We start from the raw sequence: 27,546 nt of genomic DNA, 5'->3' as shown, positions 1-27,546 counted from the left end.
CGTACACTCGTCCTACTTCTAGAAGAAGAGAGGTGATGGTGAAGCCACTCTCATGGTGGGAGACGTATGGCTATTCCACCCCATCTCTATAAGCTTTTGCCATGAGGATCCTTGCCCAGGTGACGGTCATTTGCCATTGCCTCTTCTAATTCTATTTACTCATATTATTAAAATTTAAATTTTTTATTTTTTGCTCTTAGGATTGCTCTGCGGGTGCATGCGAGAGGAATTGGAGTGCATACTCTCTCGTGCACATGAAGATTAGGAACAAGCTTAGCACATCCCGTTAGAGCGCCTCGTATATTGCCGCGCTAACTTGCGGATGGTGCGAAATCTTCAAGAGCTTCACATCCTGAAGCAAGTAGAAATTAAATGGTGATATTATCTAGACTCGTCACGACTCACTCTACAGTCTAGACTCTACCATCTAAGGTCTTCAAAGTTGACTTTGGTCTCTCTCTCTCTCTCTCTCTCTCTCTCTCACTCTCTCATAATCTATCTATCTATCACTATCTATGTGATATATATATATATATATCTATCATGATTCATTGTGTATGTATGTATGTATGTATGTATATATATAAGAGACACCTCTAACGTCTCGAAAAAATACGAGTCTTTCGAGGTGCGTACTATACCCGCCTCGTACCAAACGTCTCTGACACCTCTAACAACCTTGCTCTTGACTCTCTATCTCCCATGTGTGATCCTTGGATGCTTGACCCTAACCTTAACCCTTAAGATTAGTCCTAATCCATGCTCCACTAGAGCTTGTTCCCATGCTCCCATGCTCACGAGCCTAATGTGGGTTAGCCTCCTAGTATATGCACTCGTAATGTGCATATAACATACTTTCCCTCTCTCAAAACATTGCACTCTTGCAATGAAAAAAAGGAGAACTGCACTAAACAATATCAACCGACTCCCAAGTCGAATCCTCTATTTCCCTATCTTTCCACCTAATTTTAACCTCAGGAATTAGTCAACTACAAAGTTTCCTTTCCCTGAATTCAAGTATCTTATCAGGTTCATGTGGGACATAGGATAATTCTTCGACTTTAACGAGTTCTTGAGGAGTAACTGTGTTATCCTCACCTCCCAGTTTTCCTTTCAATCTATTGATATGAAAGACTTGATGAACTCTAACATGTGGAGGTAGTTTAAGTTCATACGTAACCGTGCCAATCCGATGTATAAATCGAAATGGACCACGATATCTAGGAGATAAATTCGAGCATTTTCCTATTGACAAAGTTTGAGAATCTTTAGGAACTTTTAAATAAACCAAGGCTCTTGGTTCAAAAGACCGAGGTAAGCGTTCCCTATCAGCATAAAACCGTGTCCTATCTTGAGCACTCTTGATAGAATCCTGAGCTTCGGTCAGCATTTCCTACATATCACGCAAGAAATCCCTCGATGTCCTTAAGACCGACATCAATAGGTGCCTTGGATTGATATCCATACATAAGCATGAACGGACTAAAACCAATAGCCGTATGTTTAAAACTGTTATAGGCAAACTCCATCATTGGAAGATATTTTTTCCAATTTGATGCTTTTCCAGAGATATATGCACGAAGCATATTCTCTACAATATGATTCATACGCTCTATTTGCCCATCAGACTGCGGATGATCAAAGGAATTCATACTCAAAGTAATTTCCTTGTTGGTAAACCATTCGGAATAAAGTAGGAAAACATGGCATTATAAGAGCAGGAACCAGGTATCCATCGGCGGTCCGATAAACTCCTATCTGCTCATGGAATTATCGGCGTCTCAAGTTACCCATATCAACATAGAGAGTCATCAATGTCTCGATGAGTCACATATGTCTATCCGTAAGCCATCAGGTTGATTATATAAATCACCTAAAATACGGAACTAGAGAAAGAAATGCCAACAAAGGAAAAATCCAAATTTCCTTAATCCAAACACAACAAGATAAACTCGTTGAACTTTGAAGAAAGAGATTTCAACAAGTGAAAATGCCGACGAGATTACACTCATTAATACATGTAGGCTATATATAAAAGAAGTTTATCTAGAGAATGCCCACACAAGACTTTTCTAATTTTATAAGGCCTCAAAATATAATAATTTTGAATTCTTCTCCATTCCTTCTCACTTTTTCCACCCCCTCCTTCTCTCTGTTAAATGAGAGAAGATTAAGCTTTAATTATTTTTTAATCATAATTAAATCCTAATTATGATTAACATTAATAAAAAATGAGCTTTTTAAGAGGTGTTTATACACGCGGGAGGAAAATAGAAGAAAAATTCAGAATTGAGAGGAGAAGAGATTTCCACGCACACGGGAGAGCATTTAATGCATCAATTGGCTTTCCTACACTGCATTTTAGCAAAAAATTTACAGAAAATGGATAGCATATCCGCGGAAAACCCGCAAAAATTGGTTAAAAATACATTTTTAACCATAAAAATGCTTAAATAAAAAATTAGAAAAAATTCCTATAAATTATAGAAATTCAGGGAATCCATTCTACCAAAAATATCCGCAATAAAATATGCGGTATTTTGGTAAAAATTTTCATTAATGCTTATTTTAAACCATAAAAAATAAAAAAAATGATATTAAACTCACAAAATTTTCCCACAACGTTGATTTTTCCATTGAATAGAAGAAACACGCATTCCAACCGCCATATCGACGATCCACGTGCAAAATCATCTAAACAAATCAACAAAATAATATTTTTATTTAGTAAATATTAAAATTTACTTCAAAAAATACCAAAAATTAGAATTAAAAAAAAATCAACAACAATTAACTAGAGATTGCTCTGATACCACTATTAAAACCCTAAGATCTCTCTAGATAATTGTTATGCATAAACATGCATAAATCAGGCATAAACTCATCCACCCGACCATCCCCGAGCCCAAGGGATTTACACATGAATTATAATGAAATACATCATACCTTTACCTTGATGTCCCATATCATCAAGAGGTATAACTCCAATCCAATAGTATGTAGCCATAGTGTGAAATGGAAGGTGAGTAGTTATGATCCTCTACACAAGAGAACATAACATAACCTAGCCTCAAGATAACATCAAGAGACCATAGCCTAAGCCCCCCTTGAGTGTGCCCCATGCCCCTATTATATAGGAGGGCCCTCAAGTGACTCTTGACTCTCCATCTCCCATGTGTGACCCTTGGATGCCTGACCCTAACCTTAACCCTTAAGGTTAGTCCTAACCCATGCTCGACTAGAGCTTATTCCCATTCTCCCATGCTCACAAGCCTAATGTGGGTTAGCCTCCTAGTATATGCACTCATAATGTGCATATAACACTTATGAAGCTTGGAATGGCAGAAAGCCCTTTGTGGTGTTAGAATTGTGCATCTCAGTGTTATATGGACATTTAGGTATTTTCCTCTTGTGTAGTGACTCGTGAGCTGGTCGGCCTATTTTAGGACAGTCGGTTGGGTCATATCCTCACTATATAAGGCTGGTCCTCTTTGCTCACTTTAACAGTTCAATCCCAAGTACATGTTCAACACTTCTTGCTGGCTAATTGCCATTGTAAAGCTGTCATGCTATTATAAAAGGTGATCTTGTCCACAAGCTCTCTCTTGTTTTGTTTATGTTTCTGCCTGTGCAATTCTCCAACACGTACCTCTATCGAACTTAATTTTCCCAAAATAAAAAGTCCTGTACCGATACTGGTTTTTCGTACCTTCGTCTCGTTTTGTACCTATGTACCTGACAACTATGATTCAGGGTTTGGGTGGACTGCAGTGCTTGAGGAGGCACGGGATCCTCAGAGAGGAGCTTCACAGAGCTGTAGTCGGAGGACCTATTGACATACTCTTCCTCCAGGAGCACCATCTCTTTGAGGGTCCAACCCATAGACGCGAGAAGATTCTCCAGGGTAGAAGCTACACCTTTTGGTCCCGCGCCTTCGGCCCCTCCAGGATCCACGACATTGGCAGTCCCAGGGCCTCCCTTAGTTTCTTTTCAACTTCTGGAAGGGGCTATGGGATAGTTTTCAGCCAGGGAAGATTACAGTGTTTCTATGGCAAGTAGCCCATTAGAGCTTAGCAGTTGGCTCTTGGTTGGCCTTCAAAGGTAGATCTGTAGTTTGCTTCAGGTGTGGCCATCCACATGAGTCCCAACATCATTGCCGTTGGGATTGCCCGAAGGCTCAACTGGTTTGGCAGAGGATTCTCCACATCTTCACTATGGACTGGGCTCCCCGTACAGTTACTTGGGGCACAGTGGCTTGGGCCACAGAGCTTGAGACTGTCATGGCATATGAGGAGGATAGTGGGGGACTGGCATTGCATGTTGCTCATCATCAGATCACGACAGTTCCAGTTCTGGTCCCATCTATAGTTCACTGGACTCGAGGTTCTTGTCAGTGATGGGAGATTTGCAGCAATATTGCTGCATAGCGTATATGTCCAGCTTGTTGCAGTGAGGACACCTGCACTCAACCTGCGGAGTCCATCCGAAGCATATGGCTCGACATCATTCACACTCTTCATGGACATTGGGAGAAACTCCAGGGTTGCTCTGATCGCATGTGGGAGTGCCGTGCGGGCTTCCTGGGGACTTGGGGGGATGACCCGTTTCTCACTATGAGTAGTGGTGAGCCCATTTGGCATTATAGAATGCCAGTTTGGTTGGTCCCTCCCCCTTGTATGATCTAGCCCCCTCCCACTAGAGGGGCCAGCTTAAGGAGGAGAGCACCACTCCCCCTTTTTTCATTTTGATTATTGTTTCCTTTACAGAGATATATTTGGCCCGTGTGGATTTTTTTTTTGGTAACTAATAGAAGGATCTCCTTTCCGAAAAAAGAGAGAGATAAAAAGCAAATTTAATCTCAATACTAACATAAGAATTACTTAAAAAAGGTTAAATTGACATTGAGAGAGAGGTTGTTGGAGCCCCCCCCCCCCACTTCGCGCTACCCCACCTCCCTCTTCCTATGCTTTTTTGCCAGCTATTGTCCTCACCCTCCCTCCCCTTTCTTGCACACTACCCCTTTGTTTGCCCTTTGCGCGCTTCCTGCCCTTGTATCATATGGCTCAGATTTGACATTCCCAACTCATAGCTCTAGTCTTTGTTTGCTTTTGTACCATGCGGAGATTACATGGTCACTACTGTATCACTTTTGGTCTTAGAGACCCATTGGATCTTTTGCAAATGTTTAATATAACTTTCTTTCTTTATTTCTTCCACCCACCCCAATTCTTCCCCTTGTTGCCCGCCAGCCCTTTCGCCCGTCCTTGGTTTCTTCGTGATTGACATCAAATCAGCTACATGTTTGCCAATCTAACTCATTCATCTTTTGTACTTATCTTTGATTAATGTTCCGTCTCCCCAAGCCCTATCCTCTTCGCCCCTTCGTCAGGTGTTTTCAGCTTTCGGGCAGGTCCTTTCTTTTGGCAAATATCGACATCTTTTGGTCTTCTTACCTCCAAGAGGACTCCATGCAGCCACTTCGTCATCCCCGATTGAGGCTGCCATTCCTTGCCCTTCCTTCTTAGAAGCAGACCTCCAGCTCCTCGCTTTGATAGTCGCATCCTTGGAGGCCTCCACCTTGGTTTGCAAGATTGTGTGTTGCCTACGAGCATGTGGATAGCTTAGAGACCTTTTGCAGGCAAGCCTTATTGGTGAGATTGGAAAGATCACTGATATTCATCCTTTGGGACGTGGATACTATCAGGTTGAGGTGGATTCGACTAAGCAGGCCATAGAATGATATGGTTTTATCAGAGAACTATTACGAGCACTTATCTTAGCAGTCCCGTGATGGTGAACATCCCCCTCCCCCCCCCCCCCCCCCACACACACACAAGTACCTTCGACGAACCCGCCACCGGTCCCTTCTTTCTGGAGATCGTTGCCTCGTCACGATCGCTCCAAGCATCTAGATTCCCGTGAGGCCCTCTGACCCTTGGGAGCCTTTGGCAGGCCCGATCACGCAGCCCCTACCCCCCTTCCCTCGCAACCCTTCTTCCTCCGACCTCCCTCCTCAACCCTCATCATCCCCCCCCCCCCCCCCCCCCCCCCCCCCTCCTCCCCAAGCCCCCTGCTGTCATCTTCTACTCTGTTTTTCCCCCTTGTAGCTTCCTCCACCCCGACTTCATCAAATGCACCCCCCCCTTCCCCTTTTTTCCCGTTGCGCCCGCTGCGTGTGTGTGACTTGCAGAGGAGTCAACATGCTAGTTTGTTCGCCACTTGATGCGCCATTTCACGAGTACACTAGCGATGACCATCGTTGCCTCTCATGTGCGTGCTCTCCTGTTCAAAACATGCGTAGCACACATGATTGCCTCCATCCAAAAAATATGACGCAAGCCCTTGCCTTTAACCATACATATAGACATCTCCATTAAAGCTTACGATGCATTTTACCAAGAATACATCCCTCACATACATGTTTGGGAGGTAGCTCAACATGTGGCATATCCTATACCATTTTATGCCTCTGCAAAAGCATCAGATTACCATAATTCACATGCCCAAATTTGGCATGCCATATCTCTGCGTCTTGCATGGCAAAAGTGGTGGTAGAAACCATACATACATCCTGTGCTTTCTTCTCAAATGCGTCGGACTGATACAAGCCGTGGTATAATGTCCTAGAAGTGACTATCTCATAGTCATAGTCACTAGAAACGTTTCGGGGTTTTTGGCGTTTCGGGGCAAAACGTTTCGGCCTTCAGCTAAGAAACGCCAAGGTTTTGGTTTTTTTTCTATATAATTTTGCATTGCTAAAGTTCCAAACAATAGGAACTTTTAACATTTTGAGAAACAATTTTTTTTAAAGAAACCAAAAAAAATTAGGAGTTTCTGAAACGTTTCGAAAGGTTTCTTGCGTTTCGGGGTTTCGGGGTTTCTCACTCCAAAAATGCGTTTTCTTGTGACTATGCTCATAGTCCTTCTCTCTATCTCTTATTGTACACCTGTCATCCTCAAAGTGGAATGCATAGCCACTTTTAGCAAAAGAGGAGACTGATAGCACATTCTTCTCTATGCCTGGTACATAGAGTATATTTGTGAGAGATGCAACTCTGGCCTCATTCTTTGCCTGACACGTAGTCTCAAGCGATCTTCGAGGTCTTGCAAGACCAGATATGCGGAATAATAGATCTCTTGATAGACAAGGAGATCAATGCCATAGCTTGGGTAGCTTGGGCATCATAGGCATCCCATCACTTCTGCTCTTGAGCATAGTTGCCAGGCGTTTCAGAAACGGCAGGTATGAAACGGGTTTCATACGTTTTGAAACGTTTCATAAAAGGTAAGAAACGGGTAAAAAAAGGTTTCATACAAAACAGAAAAAACATGTATATTTTTTACTTGAAATATACAAAAGAAAAAACTATTGACATAACTTATAAGAGACCACATTGAATTCATTTCAATAAAAACAGAATACATGTAAGATATGATGATATCACAAATCACGTGGGTGATCACTGATGACTAAACAAAAATCAAAAGCATCACCACGTGGGTGATGATTCATGACTCAAAATCCAAGATCAAAATAAATAACATGTCCAAAGTTCAAACTAAATAACATGTCCAAATAAAATGATACTGGCAGCTGCTAGCTACTATCTGCATCCTCATGCTCATCCTCATCTGCATCTTCTGCCTCTGGAGCCTCACTCTCAAGGTCACTGCCGGTAGCCGAGTCCTCAAAGGCCTCATCCTCTAGAGGTGCAGGTGCACCACTAGTACTAGCCTCTCGAGAAGATCGTGTAGTGCGAGCCGGAGCCATGATCTCCTCATAGAGCATAGAATAGATGTCTCTCTCCTCCTGAGGAATGTCGGGAATCTCCTTGCACTTCATGATATCAATCTTATCTGGATTCACTTGGCGAGGCTCAATGGGATGACCCTTTTGTTCTAGCAATCGGAGATTGCAATGACAAAAGACAAGCCTCTCCAATTGTGCTGAGGACAGTCTATTTCTCTTTTTCGTGTGAAAAAGAGCCCATGTACTCCAGTTTCTCTCACAAGGCCCTGAACTGCAATCCTGGGAGAGAACTCTCAGTGCAATCCGTCTCTACATTGCACAAAAAAGAATGTTAAGTTAGAGTCAAAAAGAGAGTAGCATTTGAATGTAGATTTTGAAAGAATAGGACTCACGAGACAAAGATACAAGATTCAAGAATCAAGAAACCTTACCAAGTTGGGTGTCCCAATACCGTATTTCTCCCACCAAGACACTGGCTCCAACTGTGTCTCCCTGAGCAATGCAGTAGCTCGCCCAAACATATGGCTACCGTTGCGGTAAATGAGAAGCTCATCCTCGAGCTTTCTCATCAGCTGTATATCACCTCCCACTCCCACCAACTTGGTAATGTACTCGATCCATCCTGACTCTAGCTCCTCATTGAGGTATTGCTCCTCATTCCTCCAAAGGGGATGCAAAATGTGAGCAACGGCATGGATTGGCCTATGAAACCAATCCCAACGCCGATTCCAGATCTCCTTAATATCTTGAACTCTGCATGTAACATGTGACACACATAAGAGATCAAGATTTATAAAATAACTCAAAGACTAAAGTTAAAGCCCAAGGGTGAGCACCTGTCACGCGACAAGGTAGTGAAATCATTGAGAGCTTCACCAATTCTGTCCATGAACTCATAAAGCAGCCCAATGGTACTTCCCTCCATGTCTGTGAGCCGAAGGACACTATACATGGGCTGAAGTGCCTTCACAAGTCCCTCTGCATCCTGCCACCAAGTATCTCTCATGACCATACGAGAGAATGCTATAGACTTGGGCTCATCCTTGTCCTCCCATGCTGTCCATTCACGACACACAACAGTGCGTAATAAGCCATGTCGCACTCTCACTAGTCTCTCCACCACAATAAACATATATGCAAACCGAGTTTTGGAGGGCTTTAGAAGCTCAAGATCACTATTGGCCCTGTACATGCTCAAAACCTTCGGCCTCTTTGTGACAAAGTTCACCATGGTAGATGCAGCTGAAAATACATGGCTCACCCAATCAAGCTTTCCCACATCCTCAATCATCAAGTCAAGGCTGTGTGCTGCACAAGGTGTCCACACAATCTTGGGGAACTCCTCCTCTAACATCCTGCCCATGGATACACAATTGGACCCATTGTCCGTGATCACCTGCACAATGTTATCAGGCCCAATTTCATTGATTGCCTGGCGCATGTGGGACATAATGAACTCCCCTGTAACCACTATCCCTGGCACCGATGCATCTATGGCACGGATGAACATTGTGCCTTTGCAGGAGGACACAAGAATGTTGTACACATTTCTCTTCCGCGCATCTGTCCATCCATCACAAAGCAAAGTACAACCATACTTTGCCCAAGTGGCCTTGAGAGGCTCCATCTCCATCTCCACAGCCAGTTGCTCCTTGCGAAGCTCAGTAGTGCGCAATGTCTCGTAGGAGGGGCCATCCCACTCACACCCAATGCGGGAGATAGCTCTCATTGCCTTCTTCCATCGAGGAGTCCTGACAATGTGGAAGGATAATCCACATTGAATAAACAACTTCATCAACTCCCTCATTGCCTCTTTCATGGCAGCCTTTTGCATCCCTGCCTGTACATGTCCTTTCTTGAACACTGGAAGACTAGTTCTTTTGGCTCGAGGTGCCGAGCTAGAACCACCTGCAACACCACCTGCAACCTCACCACTGGTATCTTCCTCTCTGATACTGCGAGTCCTCTTGGAGACACTTTGACGTGCTTGAGGCTCTCCCAGATTGGGGATATCCTCAAGGGGGATACCTAGCTGCATGGCCTTCCAAGCCTTGAGGCTATCATAGATTTCTTGTGGCACATGCTTACATGGCCCAATGCCGAAACCCTTTGTTTGTGAGAAATGTGCCTTCAACCTGGTGACACTGCCATGGTGCTTATCAGCACAAAAGTTGCATTTCCACTTTCCGGAGCCTGAGCCACCATATCTAGACTCGAAGGTGACATTGTTCCAAAGAGAATCACCTGTTCAAGGCATCCTACAAGACGAGGATAAATGCAGATTGTTGGCCCTGCAAGTGCGACACATAACATAAACTAATCTCAATAGAGCAAGGGTGGACCGTGGAAGATATGCCATAAATATTGATGGAAGAGAAAAAAGTGTGCTGTTTTGTGAGTTGTGCAGAGAAAACCAACTTAAAGCAAAACAGGACATTACCCCTTTGGAAGACCTCCACAAGGCCCAAGGACACCAAGGAGCAGGGGGTCGACAGAAGCGATGGAAGGACAAGAAGGATGGCACGCAAATCGGCGAACTCACATGCGGCGGCCACTGGGAAGCGTGATAATATGCGCCGTACGAATCCAGGAAAGAAAACGTTTTTTAAGGTTTTTAAAAACTGCATGATGTATGAAACGCGTTTCATACTGTACGAAACGTTTCGTACGTTTCAAAAGTGTATGAAACGCGTTTCTATGCAACACTGCTCTTGAGTAGCAGTACTAGCAACTGTAGGAGCAGCTGCCTGGGCACCTCGCTCACCCCTTTGAGGAGTGGCAAGAGATACATCTGTTAGAAGTCATCTCCTGTCTATTTGTATACACGAGGGCCTCTGTTGTGGGTGTGCCCGCCCGTATATCATTTTTCCACACTCCCCGTATTTTTTCCCTATTTTTCCCATTTTTTTCTAGTGGCTGGAGGGCTGCCAGGTGATGCCAGGAGCATCCTATTGCTGGCCGACTTGATCTACTTCAGTCGTGGGCTGTAGGAGTGCTGGCTGACTTGCTTTGCTCAGGCGTAGGCATCTGTAGCTGGCCGACTGCTATTTTCAGCAGTCGTGGACATTTTACACAGTCGTGGGCACCTTCTGGAGCTGGCCGACTGCTCACATGGAGATGTATATATTGCCCCTCAGCCCCCACCACTTTCTCATTCAGTTTTTAGGGAGCTTGTGTATAGAGAAGAGTTTACACACCTATCTCTCTGTGTTTCTTGTGCTGATTATTTTCTGCAGTCTACTTGCTCTTGTCTACCCAAGTTTGGTTGTCATTTCCGCTGCATATTCTGACATGGTATCAGAGCCCTAGGCTCTAGGAGATCTTGGGCGTTTTTTCTGAGCAAGAGGGGGAGCAACAGGTTGCTGATCGGTGGACTGTTCCGGGCTGAACGGGAAGAGAAGGTGCAAGAGGAAGGCGGGCAAAGGGGCTGGACAGCCACTTGCATATTTTCTGATTTTCAGATTTTTTCCCACCCACCCACCCTTTCAGGTTACTCTCCGAGATGGCAGATTTACTCGAGATGGCTGAGAAGCACGTGAAGATTCCGACTCTCCCCACGTTCCCAGTGGATCGTCAGTTGGACGGGTCCAATTATGGCATCTGGAAGGTCATGATGGAGTCAGTTTTGGAGTCATATGATCTTGCTGATTTTATTATCATTGGGGTGCCACGGCCGGAAGCTGAGGAAGGGGAGTTATTATCGACGAGGAAGGACCGAGAGGCACAAGCACACATGTGGGACCGTGTCAACGCCAGGGTCCGGTCGTTTATATTCCTCAATTGCACACCACATGTGATCAACCATGTGAAGCACATGACGCTGGCGAGAGGCATATGGGAGCACTTGGCTTCTTTGTACAACAGGGTGTCACCCATGAAGCGGATATCCTTGGAAGTGCAGATGCGGGTTATGAACCCTGCAAAGTCTTCGACGATGCGGGAACACATTAACAAGCTGCAGGCCCTTCAGCAGGAAGTCCTTCAAGCTGGGAAAGAGATATCATCCGAAGACATGGCCATCACGTTACTTTCCCACTTGCCTGGTCAGTATTCCGCTTTCTATTTCTCGTTGATCACGAGTGGCAGGCTCAGCACCATTACTTGGGAGGAGCTTGTGCCAATGGTCTTGGACCAAGAGGAACGTTTCACGAACCCTCCTCACGGCGGAGGTTCGGAGGCCTTAACTGGCCAACGGTCGAAAGGCCGTAATACCAACAAGGGCAAAGGGAAGGCTTCACCGGAGAAGTCTTCTGAGAAGAAGCCTGATCCAGAACGAGAGAAGCTGAAGGCCGAAAGATCGTGTAATGATTGTGGCGAGAAAGGCCACTACTGGAGGAAGTGCCCCAAGCGGACAGGGAAGAGTGCTGATTCCTCAGCCTCAGCTGCGAAGACTCCGGCATTTGTGCACTTGGAGATGGTGGACTCCGATGCTTCATCATCTTCGAGCGAGGAGGCAGTTGGCTTCACCGCAAAGGATACCTGGGAATGGATTCTCGACGGTGGTGCTTCCAGGCACATGACTCCATCCCGTGACTTCTTCCTGGATCTGAAACGGCAGTCAGGTCGTATTTTTATTGGCGATAACTCCACTATTCCGATACATAGTGAGGGCCGGATGGAGATTATTCCCGACGGCAAGGGGGGCAAGCATGCTTCCTGTGTTCTTTATGTCCCTGCTCTGGGCTTTCATCTTTTGTCAGTGCATGAGGTATGCAAGACTGGCTTTCGGGTGGAATTTGAAAAGCATTCAGTTGCTCTGAGGGACCGTGAGACAGGCAAAGTTGTTTGGGAAGGCGGTGTGGAGAATGGCATCTACAAGCTCTCTGCACTCTCCTCACTGACAGGCTCTCAGGTCGGAGATTTGTGGCACTTTCGTTTTGGCCACTTAAATGTGGATGCTTTGCGGCGCGCCTTCCGGGACCAGATGGTGGTTGGCTTGCCAGATGTTGGTAGTAGGCAAGACGCTGCAGTTCTTGCATACGTGGTAAGCAGCACAGGGAATCCTTTCCGAAGTAGGCTTCCAGGCGGGCTTCGAAACCATTGGAGTTGATTCACACTGACTTGTGTGGACCACAGCAGATACCATCCTTGGGAGGATCTCTCTACTTCATGCTGCTTGTTGATGATTGTACCAGATTCACGTGGGTCTACTTTCTTTCCCAGAAGGACCAGGCTTTTGCTCGGTTCAAGGATTGGCACGTGATGGTGGAGAAAGAGTCTGGATTTCAGGTCAAGACTCTCAGGGCTGACAAAGGAGGTGAATTCTCCTCGACTGTATTTTTTCGGTTTTGTGCAGATCATGGCATCAAGAGGGAATTGGCCAATACCGGATCGCCTTCGGAGAATGGAGTTGTTGAACGTAAGAACAGGACTGTGGTGGAGATGGCGAGGACTATGCTGGAGCATCGAGATCTTCCTCGTCCACTTTGGGGTGAGGCTGTGGCAACAGCTGTCCATACCATTAACCGCTCTCCGACGACTTCTGTACCCCACATGACTCCATTTGAGGCATATTTTGGCAGGAAACCCGATGTCTCGCACTTCCGTGTCTTTGGGAGTGACGCGTATGTACATATTCCGAAGAAGCAGAGGGGGAAGCTTGACTCCAAGTCCCGCAAGCTGGTATTTGTGGGGTATAACTCTCTTTCCAAGGGATACAGGTTGTATGATCCAGAGAGGAACGAGATTATTGTCAGCTGGGATGTGGTCTTTGACGAGCATGTTCCAGCATCCACTGTCGAGGAGCCGCCACTTCTTGGAGATCCAGAGGAGTCTGATGATGATTCCCAATATACTACTCCAGTTGATCCACCTCAGTCATCACAGGAGGTTGAGCCCGCAGCTGGAGTTGAGCCCCCGCGACCACAGGAGGCTCCACGATCTGTTCGAGTACCTAGGTGGTTGTTTGACACCCTTCGGGAGTCGGGTGTCACGGAGCTACCCTCCGAGTGGACCACAGAGGACGGCCCTCGAAGATCACATCAAGTCCGAGATAAAAGCAACACGGCGGAGCTTCTTTAGGTGAACTATGCTCTTATGTCTCGTATCATGCGGGATAAAGAGCCCACTTCCGTAAAGGAAGCCCTTTCACAGGATACTTGGAGGGAAGCCATGCAGGTGGAACTTGACGCCATCGAGAAGAACAACACTTGGGAGTTGGTACCGAGGCCGTCGAAGCGGTCAGTCATTGGTGTCAAATGGGTCTTTAAGACCAAGTACGCGGCAGATGGGTCGGTGGACAAACACAAAGCCAGGCTCGTGGCTAAGGGTTATGCTCAGCGGCCAGGCATTGACTACGAGGATACCTTTGCACCGACAGCGCGGATGACCACGATTCGGACTGTTCTTGCCCTTGCTTCTTCTCAGAGGTGGCCCGTGTACCAGATGGATGTAAAATCAGCGTTCCTTAATGGTGACCTGCAGGAGGAGGTGTACGTTGAGCAGCCTCCAGGCTTTATTGTTCCAGGATCGGAAGGGATGGTTTACAGGTTACGTAAGGCCTTGTATGGTCTTAAGAGCAGGCTCCCAGGGCTTGGAATCAGAAGATTGATTCCTTCTTTATTTGGACTGGATTTCAGAGATCGGTTGCAGATCCGAACCTGTATCTCTTTCGGGAATGCGGCATGGTCACACTTATCATCCTTTATGTGGATGATCTCATTCTCACCGGCGGTCATGTGGAGCACATTGGAGTGACGAAGGCTGCCTTGTCAAAGGAGTTTGAGATGACCGACTTAGGCTTACTCGACTTCTTCTTGGGATTGGAGATCTGGCAGACCCAGAGGGGGTTTTTCGTCTCTCAGCAGCGGTATGTTCATGAGTTGCTTGAGGCCTTTGGGATGGAGAACTGCAAGCCTATTACTTCGCCGATGGACCCGAACACAAAGTTAACCGTTACAGATCCTTGTGAGCCAGTTGATGCCTCGCAGTACCGGAAGTTGGTTGGTTCATTGATCTGGTTGTTGAACACCAGATTGGACTTGAGCTTCTCCGTGGGACTGTTGAGCTCTTTTATGCAGACGCCATTGAAGACTCATTGGGACGCAGGATTGCGGATCTTGTGGTATCTGCAGAATACGAAGGATCTGGGACTCTTTTACACAGGAGGGAATGGAGTCAAGCTCCAAGGTTGGAGTGACTCAGATTGGGGAGGAGATCCAGACACGAGGAGGTCTACTACAGGATACACTTTTACCCTCGGCTCAGGAGCGGTTTCTTGGAGCAGCAAGAAGCAGCCAACTATTGCCCTTTCTTCGACAGAGGCAGAGTATCGGGCTGCTTGTGGTGCTGCTTGTGAGGTTGTATGGCTGCGGAGGCTGCTAGGCGAGATGGGGTTTCTACAGAGGGAGCCCACAGTCATCCAGTGTGATAACCAGAGTTGTATAGCTATTGCTCGGAATCCGGTTTTCCATGCCCGGACCAAGCATATAGAGATACAATATCACTTTGTTCGTGAGAAGATCTTGGCGGGTGACATCTTGCTACTTTATTGTTCGACGGAGGACAATGCGGCGGACCTCTTCACGAAGTCTCTACCTCAGGCTACGCTCAGGCGGCACTCCAGCTCCCTGGGGTTGGTTTCACAGCCAGGAGCTGAGAGGGGGTGTTAGAAGTCATCTCCTGTCTATTTGTATACACGAGGGCCTCTGTTGTGGGTGTGCCCGCCCGTATATCATTTTTCCACACTCCCCGTATTTTTTCCCTATTTTTCCCATTTTTTTCTAGTGGCTGGAGGGCTGCCAGGTGATGCCAGGAGCATCCTATTGCTGGCCGACTTGATCTACTTCAGTCGTGGGCTGTAGGAGTGCTGGCCGACTTGCTTTGCTCAGGCGTAGGCATCTGTAGCTGGCCGACTGCTATTTTCAGCAGTCGTGGACATTTTACACAGTCGTGGGCACCTTCTGGAGCTGGCCGACTGCTCACATGGAGATGTATATATTGCCCCTCAGCCCCCACCACTTTCTCATTCAGTTTTTAGGGATCTTGTGTATAGAGAAGAGTTTACACACCTATCTCTCTGTGTTTCTTGTGCTGATTATTTTCTGCAGTCTACTTGCTCTTGTCTACCCAAGTTTGGTTGTCATTTCCGCTGCATATTCTGACAACATCTGCTGGACGTACATCTTCACCATTCACATAACCCCAAAGGTCTTTAGCCACAGCCAGATTTCTAACCATAAAACTCCATAGGGAGTAGGTTGCCACCTCTTGGGACAAAACCCTAAACACATCCGATGCATTCTGAGCCATAGATCCTATAGAAAAGAATCCAGTCCCACGCTAGTGCCAAACGCACTGCAGATAGTGCCCCACTGAATGCACCCAGATGATGCGTAGTGGCTCACTGTAGCAACAAGTATATGAAGAAAAAGACAAAGTGTAGAGTATAAAGAATGTACTGGCAAGTATCTTTTGGAGCCAGAAATAGGTGCATGGAGCTGATGTAGCACTCAGAAGGGAGCTGATGTAGAGTATAAAGAATTTACTGGTGAGTATCTTCTGGAGCCAGAAATCGGTGTAGGTAGCTGATGTAGCACTCAGAAGCCTCTCTGGTGCTGAAGCGAACTCTTCCAGGGAAGCTGGAGTAGGGAGACTGTCTGGACAGTAGCGTGGAGGCAGCAGTCACGCTCTGGAATGCCTACACTCACCCCTGGATCTCAGCCGCGGGGGTGAGCCTCTCTCCGCTACTGCCGCCGGTTGGGTGGGGCGGTGGTGGTGCTCTGCCACCGGCTGGGAGGAGAAGCTATGGTGCTCTCCCCATTAGGGCGGCTTGCTTTTGGTAGTGGATGTCCTTGGATCTCAGCCACTGGGCGGGACGATGGTGGTGCTCTCCCCACTACTACCACCGGCTGGGTGGCGCAGCGGCGGTGCTGTGTGCCACTGGTTGGAGGAGGGAGGTGGCGGTCTCTCCCCACGAGGGCCGCCCATTTTTGGTGGTGAAAATGGGTGGTGGCTGACTTGGCGGCGGAGGGAGGAGTTCGGGCGGAGCTTTGGCTTCGTAGGGCTTACCTACAGAACCAGAGTTCTAATACCAAATGTTGGAAAGGAGGGAAATGGATACGTGCAGAGCAGCAACCTCACTCACACAAGGAGTACATAGAGAGGCGGCAATGACAAGACGTGTAGATGTGGTATGCACGTAGTCACATCATAATAATAAAGTGAAAGTAGAAGTCACAACAAACCCTAAACCATAAGCGGTGTCCTTTCACGACGGACGTCCTGGGGAAAAGATCCGCAAGGGATAAAAAGTGCCCCTGGTAAGCCCGTGTTTACACTTGGCACTCCACATGGCATAAAATGCTTTCACTCCCTCCTCAGTTCCTCTTAGATTTCTGGGACAATTTTTGGCAATCTTTGCTAGACGATCCACTACTGCTAGGATGGAGTCCTACATTTACCAAAGGTAATCCAATGATGAAATCCATGCTTATGCATTCCCATTCCATTTGCGGGATGTCTTAAGAATGCAACTTTTCTGGTAGTTTTATTCCTTCATCCTTGATCTTTTGGTAGATTAAGCATCGAAGGACATGTTGTAATACATCCTTCTTGAGTCCTGGCCAAAAGAAACATTTCGTTATAGCCATGAAAGTCTTCACATATCTGGGATGTCCTGCAATAGGTTTGTGTCAAGCCTCATTTAGAATTCTTCTCTTCAAATCTCCTCCGTTCGGAACACAGTCCTTGGACGGCATAGATGGAGGGGCTGCCATGAAGTCCTCCAAAGTGGGGAAAGCCAAGGGCATGGACCGGCTATCTAATGAGCACAGATGACCGGTCAAAAGCAGGGGCGGGGGGTGGGGGGTGGGACGTAGGAGGTGGGGAGACAGGCAACCGAGGGAGTAGGTGGATATGGTGGTGGGGCAGAGAGAGGCGACGGGCTAGGACGGGAGGAAACCGGCGGGGAGGGTGTCAATGCTCAAAGGAGTAAGACAAGGGGAGGATGTGATGGGGCAAGGGGGGGCACAAATGACTAGGTGGGGAAGCTGCACCTCTCCTTAGTCTTTCCTTGGATGTGAAGGCCAATGTGAGGCAAGCTGTCTAAGGAAGGTTGGTTGAGCCAAGATGGCAAGAGAACCCAATTGGTGCGTAAGCATGGGGAAACTAGGGAACGGGGCAAAGATTGGGTGTAGACGAGCAGGTTTGCACGTGGGAACCGGAGTTATTAGTTGTAACATGCAACTGCTATGATTGTGTAATGCACAACAAGACCTTTATACCTTTATGTTAGTGAACATCAAGCAATCCACTTTTATCTTTATTCACAGGAGATAGGGCCGAAGAGAGAGAGAATGCAGAGACGGCACGAGATTGGGTCCCAATCTACCCACTTAAGGGCCCCCTACGGCAACCAGGAGTATTTGCTTTATTACTTCGGAAAATTTCTGTTACAATGCAGAAAACGTACCGAAGGTAATTGACGGAGGAATGCCAAACACAAGGACATTGTAGACCAAATGTCTGCTGAACCATCAAACGGGTTGAAGACAACTATGAAGCCACTTCGGAGAGCTTTATGCACACCCAGATCTGGTGAGGGAGGTGCACTGCTGAAGGCTGAATGCAGAAGAGAGCTTCAAGCTGCCTTGGGACTGCAGCACAAGAGTGCTTGGCTGAGATTGATGTATGCACAAGACAAGGGTCTCAGGCATACATGCTTCTGCACTTTTCTACTGCTGAAATCTATGAAGAATGAGATGATTTTAGGCAATGGCTGAGGGCTGCTTATATATGGAATTTTGCTGCTGGTGGGTGGGTGTTACTGCTGTCGGCCTGTTTTTATGTGCTCACGACTGCTGTTTTTAGCATTAAATGCTATCAAAGCAGAACATTGCTTCCACACGTGTGGTGTATGCTGTCCTGGCTGCTGGCTGACTGCATCTACACCTGGCCGACTAGCTGTCTAGGCCCTGTAGGGCTTGCCGACTGGCTGTTTGCCCTCTTTGTGTGGCTTATGGTGGCATACAAGGCAAAGACTCTTAGGTTGGTCCCCAAGGGCTGGCCTAGAACCTTAATCCCTCTGCTAAACCTAAATGCTTCTAAATGCATGCTATGCTAGGCTGACTTATATGCTTGACTGTTCTCCAAGTGGGTTAAGTGTGACAGACTCTAAGGCTTGGAATGGCCTATGTTGCTCGTGCTTGGCATGTCCCTGGACTAGGGCTCACAATGGGGTCATGGTATATGACAAATTTTCCTAAAAAGGTACTACTTCTATACAAGTATGGCACTGATGAGCCAATGAGGTGATAGCTCAAGTGGTGAAGGTGTTTGTCTAGGACCAGGAGGTCTTGGGTTCAAAACCCCACAAGGTGCTTGCTCGGAAAAAACACCTTTGGGCGATGAAAAATGATAGCTATGGGAGGATCTTGGGCCTAAGGCCAGTTGGATAAAAAAAGTAGGCACTGATGATGAGCCATTGTGTCACACCGCACCTTAGTGCATGGGTGCATGTGACATTAGTATATACGGAAGGGGTGAAACATTCTCCTTTTGGCAGTATTTTCTTATTTTGTGTTTGTGGCTATGTTGAGGTAGTCTTCTTTCCATCGTGCACGGAGGTGGAGGTGAAGCTAGGATTCAAGCCTGAGTAGCTTGCCATGTGCCAAAGAAGATCGTGCTCAGAAAGTTTGATGATAAACTGTATCCTTCTGCTTTGCATTCTTTGTGGCATCAATTTGTAGCGTAAGTTTTTGTGGTACAAATGTCCGAAAAGGACAAAGTTATTCTTGCTACTAGTTATCACCCCAATGGCCCTCATCATGATGCAAATGATTCAACCGTTTGAGACCCAATATACTCTAGAGTTTGAGCAGATGAGATCGGAGTCTGAGGCTGACCGGGAGCATCAGCGATGCGAGGCCAAGGAGACTTGACATGCCAGGAGGACCACCATTAAGCTGAGGTGGAATGGCAGCACCAGGAGTTCATGGCGATCCTCCAGTAGTTCGCACGTATCCTCTCAGTCAACCACCCATGTCAGAAAGAAGGAAAGTATGATGATATACTCGGTCCTTCAGCTTTGCATTCTTGGCTGCATTAGTTTAAAATCCAAAAAGGACATGTTGGCTGCCTGTGCGCATGGTGGAAAGACTGGTTGCATAACAGTAAGAAAGCCGTGACTGTGGTTGTCGTGTACCAGTGGGCCACGTTCGAGGAAGCTCTCAAAATCAGTTCCTATCACCACAATTGGTCGATCGTCTTGGGGACGAGTCTTGGTCAAGGATTGTTTCGAACTGCATGACATAATTTCACTGTCCTGTTTTTGGGAAGAAAGGACTACTTTTTAATTATATTTTGTCTTGCTTTGGCTTCACAAGACATGTAGTGTGCTTTTCTGATAACATTTTTAATGAGAGAATAATCAAGTTGTAGCATGTCTTGTTGCGTCTTATTGCAGGCCTCATCCAAATGAATGTTCAGGCAGTGATCTGGATGGAGATTTGTATTTTGTGAGCTGGGATGAGGAGTTGATCCCCTCAGCAGTAGATCCACCTATGGACTACCAGCCACCGCCACCTAAATTGCAAGATCATCCAGTAACAATTCAGGCAAGCCACTCACCCCACAGTGACAATGGAAAGACGCGATCAGCTTCATTAAATTCATTTCTTGTACTGTTCCTCCTCTACATGCCTTAGTGCCCCCCCCCTCACCCGCGCATGTTTAACCTGTGTGCTTACTACGTGTGATATGTTTTTCACACAGGAAATTGATTCGTAGACTTCATGACCAATGACAGTCTAGGGCTCATATCAAATGCACACACAGTCTTTGCTGATACTGAACTTGCAAAGGCTCGAGATACAAAATGTTTGATGCTTGCAAAGTTGTGCTCTGCAGCTGTTGATTTCCCAAAGACCGGAGTACCAGTGATTTTACCTACCAACCTTCGGCCAAAGGCATACCCAGATTTCATGGAAAAGAATGATAAAACCACATACAAATCAGAGAGGGTGCTTGGGAAGCTCTATAGATCAGTCATAAAGGATAGCGAGGACAAGAAGATTTCCCCTTTTACTAAGCAAGAGGCAGCTGGATGCTATGATAAAGAGCTAGAGATACATGGGTTTGAGCATTATGTGGAAGAAGCACATGCACTGAAACGCTATTATGATGAAAAGTTACTTGCTTTGATGTATCAGTATGATGTGAAAAGCGAGGCTGAGATCTTCACAGGTAACATTCTTAGCTTGTCTAGATTGTATCAGAAGAGACCAGGAGAAGTCAAAGAGAGGATACAAAGAACCATGAACTCTTTGAAAAGGGAAGCCAGGAGCTGGTTAAGGAGCCATGAAGAGAGCATGGATGATGATCATGGTGATGTGTCGCCGGTGTTCTTTCAAGAAGAATTGGCAAAAGCGTCGGCGTGGTATCATGTGACCTATCATCCAGATTATGTTGTGGAGTCCAATTCTTATGAAGATTTTGAGCATGAGCATCTGCTTAGCTTCCCTTGGGTGGTTTATGACAAGCTCTTGGCCATCAAAAAAATGCATAGAGTTGTGAATGGGTGACGTTCACTGCAAAAGAGAGTTTAAGCGCCATGCTGAAAGATCATGTTAGATGTAGAGCACATCCAGAATTGCCAATGTAACAGGAGCTTCTGATGGTGGTGGTGGACAATGCTCGTCTTGTATATTAAGAAGAGTTAGCGCTGTGGGTTTTTTCTCGGACAGATTCAGGCATTGAATTTTTGGGACTGAGGGGCGCCCACCTGGATGCCAAATGAGCAGCCCAGGTTTGAATCCTGAACCCAGGCATAGTAAATAGGCCGCTCAAATCACTATTTTGTCTGAAAAGAGGATAAATAAATTCCTGGCTACATGGGATTGTACATTGCTGTTGCATCAATCTTCAAAGGTCTATGATGCTTTTTCATGGTGCACTAACATTGGATGATTGGATGAGCAACCTTGCCTCTCCAAGACTCACAGGCAGCCTGCGAAAAAAGAGAGATTTTACCAACCTAACCCTTGCCCAACCCCCACACATCCCATGGGTAGGGGACCAGTTTTTTGTAAGACCCACCCTCAATGTGATGCACCCATAAGAACTTCAGGGGGTTTACAGACTTTGGGTGCCTACGTTTTTCAGAAAAAAGCAAGAAAAATCCCAAAAATTGGGGGGATCTTCCCCACCCAAGCTTGTGGATGGAGAGTCTCCCGTGTGAAAGAGCTAATCTATATCTATACTATCTAATAAGCATAGGTTTTCCCCCTGCCACTTCACTCTCGCTAGCCATCTCTAGAACCATCTCCTTTGCTTCTCCTCTAGCTCACGTGACAGCAGTGTACAAAGGGGCAGACTGTGCACGAGTTGGGACAGTGCCACAACAGCATGGGGGTGTAGAACTAGTGAGTTAATTTTAAATTTTCATTTAAGCTGTCTAGCTGTAGCTTTTCAATTTTTTCCTTTGAGCTGTCTAGCTGTAGCTTTCTAGTAACACCACCACAGACACCCACTAGAGGGATCAAACATTAATTTACATCCACTAGAGGGATCAAACATCAACTTGGATCTTTTAGTTAGGAGTTTAAGCAAACATTTGAAAGCCTCAGATACCATGTAAATGTTGTATAATGCAATCTTAGTTGTTACTAGTACTATTGCAAATGGTTGAAGCCATTAAAAAAAAGGGAGCATCGAAATGGTCCTTTTCCTTGGTTTAAATTAAATTTTGAGGTATATTCTCTAAAACGTTGTTTTTAAAATTTTATTCCCTAAGGCTCCATTCAATTCTCCTTTTTAGAATCGATTCTTTTTCAATATTCTATTGTTAGTATAAGTCGGCATGAAGTTTTTGTTCGTATGCATATGCATACATATGTATATGTGTATGCAAGCATATGACTGCATGCATGTGTGTATATGCATTTTTGCATGTGTATGTGTGTGCAAGTGTGCGTGTATGTGTGTATTTTTGTGCACGTGTATGTGTGTGTGTGTGCATGTATGTGACTCTCACATACTTTTATCTACGTGGGTCTCTCACATGCATTCTCTCTATGTCTATGTTATGTGCACAGACACAACCCTCTCACACATATACACATGCACATGCACATGCACTCTTCTCACACCCGTCTTGCATACACATTCTCTCATACACATAGAAACTCTCTCCTATCATCAGATACAATGATACACCAGAAGAAAATCAAAATCAGCAAACTCAACCTCCTGCCCAATTGCTGGTAACAGGCGACCGACAAGAGCGCAATTCCAATCCCGGCGGACGAACGGGCAGCGCGCACCGGCGACTCCACCCACCCACACACCAACGTGGGTGTCTCATAAGAGACAAAGACAAAGAGGTGCTTATTCTTCCCTTTATACTTAGCTCCTTCTCTCTTCTTGACACTACATGGGATTAATACAAGGCTGCGTGTGGCGCTCTATGGTGAGCATGTGAGAAGAATAAGAAAACTAAGAAGAGTAAAAGAAAAGAAGAAGGAAGAAAAGAAGAGAGAGAAGAGAAGAAGAAAGAGAGAAGAAGTAGAGAGAACAGAAGAGGAAAAAAGAAGAAGGAGAGAGAAGAAGTATAATTTTTTTTAAGAAAAAAAGAAAAAAGAAGTATTTTTTTAAAATACATATATCTTTTGAAGGGGTATATTTTTCCAAATCTTTGCTTCCGCTCCATCCCCGATTTCTACCAAGCATCTACAGCCATGGATTCTGATAATGGCACTCAACCACCAACCATTTCGAATGTGTCACCTCTTCTCGCTCCTACTTTGGAGGAGCACATTCTTCTACTCAAGATACAACTTGAAGAACAACGCAAACGCCAGTGCGGTCATGAGGAATCTCTTGATGTAATGCCTCCCGAAGATGATCGCTTGAGCAAGATTCTCAAATCCGTTTTCGACTCGCAACAACACACTCACAATGACTCCAAGATCAGCTGTCGCGCATTCACGTTCTTCAAATTTGACGGTAAAAAGGATGGTCGTCTAGTTCTTTCTTGGTTGACTTAATTTGATGATTATTTTGCTGGTGAACGATTTTTCAAGGAAGATAAAATAAAATGTGCTACTAATCATTTGAGTGATCAAGCTTCTTTGTGGTAGAACACACTTTGCATGGGTCCTACCAAGCCTCTTGCTTGGGATCAATTCCAAGACAAATTTAAGTCTGCTTTTCTTCCTCCACAATTCCACCTTAACACTCATTGAGCATGGAATGCATGACATGTCGTGATACAGTTTCTCAATACGCGGAGAGATTTTTGCAATCACTTCTTATGCTTCGTATGGTCGAGGATGTTCCTGAAGAGTCACTCCCACAAAATTATGAAGATGGTCTTGAGACAACTATTCAAGCGGATATGAATATGTTTAAGCCAACTTCTCTTGATGACGCAATCTCTCTTGCTCATAATTCCGAGCGCAAGAAAGGTTTGCCTCGTCAATTACCTCGCAATGGTCAGTATGCTTCTCCACCCAATCGACAATCTTCTTTCGTGGGGGGAATCAAAGTTTCGTATCTTCTTTTCGATGCCCTCAATTTTATCAATCTCCTTCATCACAAACAACGACGTCCATGGAATGGTAATAATAGTAATTTTGGTAATGGTAGTAGCAATGCACACACTTTTTCCAATTCAAATGTAAAGAACAATTTTAATACTACCGACCCAAGCAATGTACACCCCAAACCCAATTCTAGTCACAATAGTAATGCACCCACTCCTCGCCCTACCCAATCTTGTTAGGGCAATAATGTGTCTATATGCTTCAAGTGTCATCGAGTGGTGGGACATCGAGCCGGCAAGTGTACCTTTCGTACTACTCAAGTGGCACAACTTCACAATATCAAAGACGACACATACTACGATGGTGATGGTGATGGTGATACGGCTCCAGATTGGATGGAAGAACAACTCAACAATGAAGAAGTGGGTACGTAAAGCAAATTGGCAGAGGTACTTCAATCACTGCTCACTCTTTGCTTCGTATATGAAAGGATCTATTAATAGTAATGATATCACTATTTTGCATGATGATGGTAGTACGTATGATTTTATTTCTTAAAAGGCAGTTTGTAGATTGCATTTGGAGACTTATCCTTCATGTTATAAGGTTAAATCTACATTTCAAGGCACACGCTACATGGGCACTCGTGAAGTACATGACCTTGAGATACAAATTGGACCTTATTAAACAAAAATGAAACTTTCTCATTGCACCTTTGCATTCTAGTGACATCATACTTGGTATGCCATTTAGACATGAATTCAATCCACATATTGATTATTTTATGCATACGATGGATTTCACACATAATGGTACTCTCATGCAATTAGTGGTGATTGTTCTCTTGAGATATATCCATTATTATCCCATATCCAAGCTAAACGTGCACTTCGGAAACAATCACGTGCATACATGATTTTCGTTAATGAAGTGCAAGCTTATGAAAATAATCTCACTCTCTCTCAACAAGCATTCATGGCTAAGTTTCAAGATTGTTTTGTAGATGATTTACCTCCTACCTTACCTCTTTCATGTCCTAAAGACCATACTATAGAGATTATTCGAGGTAGTAGCCAACCACCTCATAGAGCTCCTTATTGTAAAAATCCTCTTCAACAAAAAGAAATAGAACGCCAAATTAGAGAATTATTAGACAAGAAACTTATTCAACCTAGTAGTTCTCCTTTTGGTGCACATGTTCTTCTTGTTGAAAACAAAAATAAGACTTAAATGATGTGTATTGATTATAGAGCTCTTAATAAGGTCACAAGTTAAGAATAGATATCCCATCCCTTGTGTTGATGATTTGCTAGACAAGCTTAAAGGTGCATTTATCTTTAGTAAAACTGATTTGAAATCTGGATATCATCAAATTCGAATGATTAGTTCTGACATTTATAAAACTGCTTTTCATACTCAAACTGGTCATTATGAATTTTTGGTTATGTCTTTTGGTCTAACCAATGCACCTGCTACTTTTACACACATGATGAATCATATATTTCTTGACTATCAGAATTGCGTCATTGTTTTCTTTGATGATTTGCTTGTCTTTAGTAAGAATCATGCCAAACATGAAGAGCATCTTGCATTAGTGTTTAATCTTCTTAAATAAAATCAACTTTATGCTAATCTGAATAAAAGTCTCTTTTTCCAAGATGAAATTGAGTACTTAGGCCACATTGTTTCAGGTGAAGGTATCAAAGTTGATCCAAAAAAGGTAAAAGTCATTGAGACTTGGCCTATTCCAACATGTGCTAAAGAAGTTAGATCTTTTCTTGGTTTGGGTGGTTTTTATAAGAAGTTTGTCCATAATTTCTTATTGATAGCACTTGCTTTGACAATGTTACTTAAGAAAGGTCTAGTTTTTCAATGGGGTGAAAGCCAACAAAAATCATTTGATAGACTAAAATATTTGTTGACTCGTGTCCCTATCCTCTAACTTCTAGACTTTACTCGACCGTTCTTCCTCGTAGTCACTAATGCTAGTGGCTCAAGAATTGGTGCAGTCCTCATGCAGGATGGATACCCTTTTGGCTTATGAGAGTAGGAAATTGACACTATCTGAACTTTCATATAGTATATACGACAAGGAATTATTAGTAGTTGTCCATGTCTTACCCATGTGGAAACATTATCTTATGGGTTTTGAGTTTATGATTAAGATCAATAAACAAAGTATTAGATATCTTCTTAATCAACCTCTTATCTCATACCGCTATATTAAATGGGTATCTTTTATTTAGAGTTTTCATCCTCTTATCCAATATTAACCGCTAATTTAAATGGGTATCTTTTATTTAGAGTTTTCATCCTCTTATCCAATATTAACCTGGTAAGAGAATGTAGTGGCTGATGCACTCAGTCGACAACCTTCCATTTCTAACATTTTAGTGCTTGACATTCATTTTTTACATAATGTGCATGATTTACATGTTACAGATCCTATTTTTTTGATGTTTGTTGGCACAAGTTAGAAACTAATAATTGGTTGTCTCTTCATAATTCTACATATAATGATGGTTTCAGTTTCTTTCAAAAATGTTTATGGATTACACTTCCTTATAGATCTTTTAATCTTGAAGAGATGCATTGTTCCCTATGTGTTGGTCATCGTGGCATTCTCACTACTCTTCGTACCATAGAAGAATATTTTTATTGGCCACAATTAAAACATGATGCTGCTTCTTTTGTATCGGAATGTGTGATATGTCAACAAGTTAAAAGACACTAAGGGAAACAATATGGACTACTCATTGAGGCCTTTACCTATTCCCGCGGCACCATTGGAAGAAATTTCTATGGACTTTATAATTGGTTTACCTACCACATCTTCTCGAAATGTTATGATATGGACAATTGTGGATAGGCTTAGTAAGCAAGCTTATTTCATTGCATGTCATAATACATTGAATGCTTCATCAAAACTGTCTTCACAAATCATGGATTACATAGTCATTATTTCGGATTGTGATTCTTGATTTTGTAATCATTTTTGGATGGCATTTTTTTAAAACTTAGACACAAATTGATTTTAGTTCATCCAGAAATTAATGGACAAACTGAGGCCACAAAGAACACTATTCTAGATCTTTTGAGGTCTTACACTATCTCATCTTTTGAGGTCTTACACTATCTCATCTCCTGCAAATTAGGATCATTATTTGTATCTTTTGTAATTTTCATATAATAACACACCTCATACAACCACTGGCGAAGCTCCTTTTGAGATTGTCTATGGTAAGAAACTTTCCACTCCAATTACTAGACTTGCTCATGAAGTTCCAGCGGGGGCCGATGATTTTATTGTGACTC

The 27,546-nt window shown here is 44.5% G+C and overlaps 2 protein-coding genes and 1 pseudogene across 5 annotated transcripts in view; 2 read left to right on the top strand and 1 right to left on the bottom strand.

The window, feature by feature from the left end:
• LOC147607680 (putative RNA-dependent RNA polymerase 1) overlaps positions 1–21,627 on the top strand; it is a 41,130-nt pseudogene extending 19,503 nt beyond the window's left edge. Inside the window, exons 3-4 of the transcript XR_015264663.1 lie at positions 20,154–20,305; positions 20,456–21,627. The product of XR_015264663.1 is annotated as a putative RNA-dependent RNA polymerase 1 (transcript). The remainder of the gene's footprint in view (positions 1–20,153; positions 20,306–20,455) is intronic.
• Positions 7,652–10,455, bottom strand: LOC147607681 (uncharacterized). Of its 2 annotated transcripts, XR_015264662.1 has the most exons (4): positions 8,587–10,455; positions 8,485–8,503; positions 8,182–8,423; positions 7,652–8,059 (listed from the first exon to the last, which is right to left on the bottom strand). XR_015264662.1 is itself a non-coding variant. In XM_086790232.1 (3 exons), the coding sequence occupies exons 1-3, from the start codon at positions 9,786–9,788 to the stop codon at positions 8,379–8,381; spliced, it is 1,266 nt and encodes a 421-aa protein (XP_086646358.1). In that variant the 5' UTR covers positions 9,789–10,455; the 3' UTR covers positions 7,652–8,378. The 2 variants fall into 2 exon arrangements, 1 of the variants encoding a protein (XP_086646358.1); XM_086790232.1 differs by having other exon boundaries at positions 7,652–8,423.
• LOC147607679 (uncharacterized) lies at positions 21,357–24,945 on the top strand. 2 transcript variants are annotated; one of them, XM_086790234.1, is made up of 4 exons: positions 21,357–21,494; positions 22,958–23,070; positions 23,362–23,692; positions 23,962–24,945. In XM_086790234.1, exons 1-4 carry the CDS (start codon positions 21,482–21,484, stop codon positions 24,468–24,470), a joined length of 966 nt encoding a protein of 321 aa, XP_086646360.1. In that variant the 5' UTR covers positions 21,357–21,481; the 3' UTR covers positions 24,471–24,945. The 2 variants fall into 2 exon arrangements, with proteins under 2 accessions (XP_086646360.1, XP_086646359.1); XM_086790233.1 differs by having other exon boundaries at positions 22,890–23,070.
• Positions 24,946–27,546: the final 2,601 nt, after the last annotated feature.

The sequence above is a fragment of the Cibotium barometz genome, chromosome 55, assembly GCF_041138505.1.
Source record: "Cibotium barometz isolate CiBa-2024 chromosome 55, ASM4113850v1, whole genome shotgun sequence".
Classification (NCBI taxonomy): domain Eukaryota; kingdom Viridiplantae; phylum Streptophyta; class Polypodiopsida; order Cyatheales; family Cibotiaceae; genus Cibotium; species Cibotium barometz.
The sequence above is the reverse complement of the archived record's forward strand: the minus strand, read 5'-3'. Positions and strand labels throughout refer to the sequence as shown.

Excerpts from the sequence above, each read along its gene's own strand:
- LOC147607679 (XM_086790233.1), top strand. The coding sequence starts at position 21,475 with ATGCCAAATGAGCAGCCCAG. Across the intron at positions 21,495-22,889 it reads ATGCCAAATGAGCAGCCCAG|ATACAATGATACACCAGAAG; the intron begins GTTTGAATCCTG and ends TCCTATCATCAG. Across the intron at positions 23,693-23,961 it reads CACGTTCTTCAAATTTGACG|TTTCTCAATACGCGGAGAGA; the intron begins GTAAAAAGGATG and ends GTCGTGATACAG.
- LOC147607681 (XM_086790232.1), bottom strand. The coding sequence starts at position 9,788 with ATGCAGCTAGGTATCCCCCTTGAGGATATCCCCAATCTGGGAGAGCCT.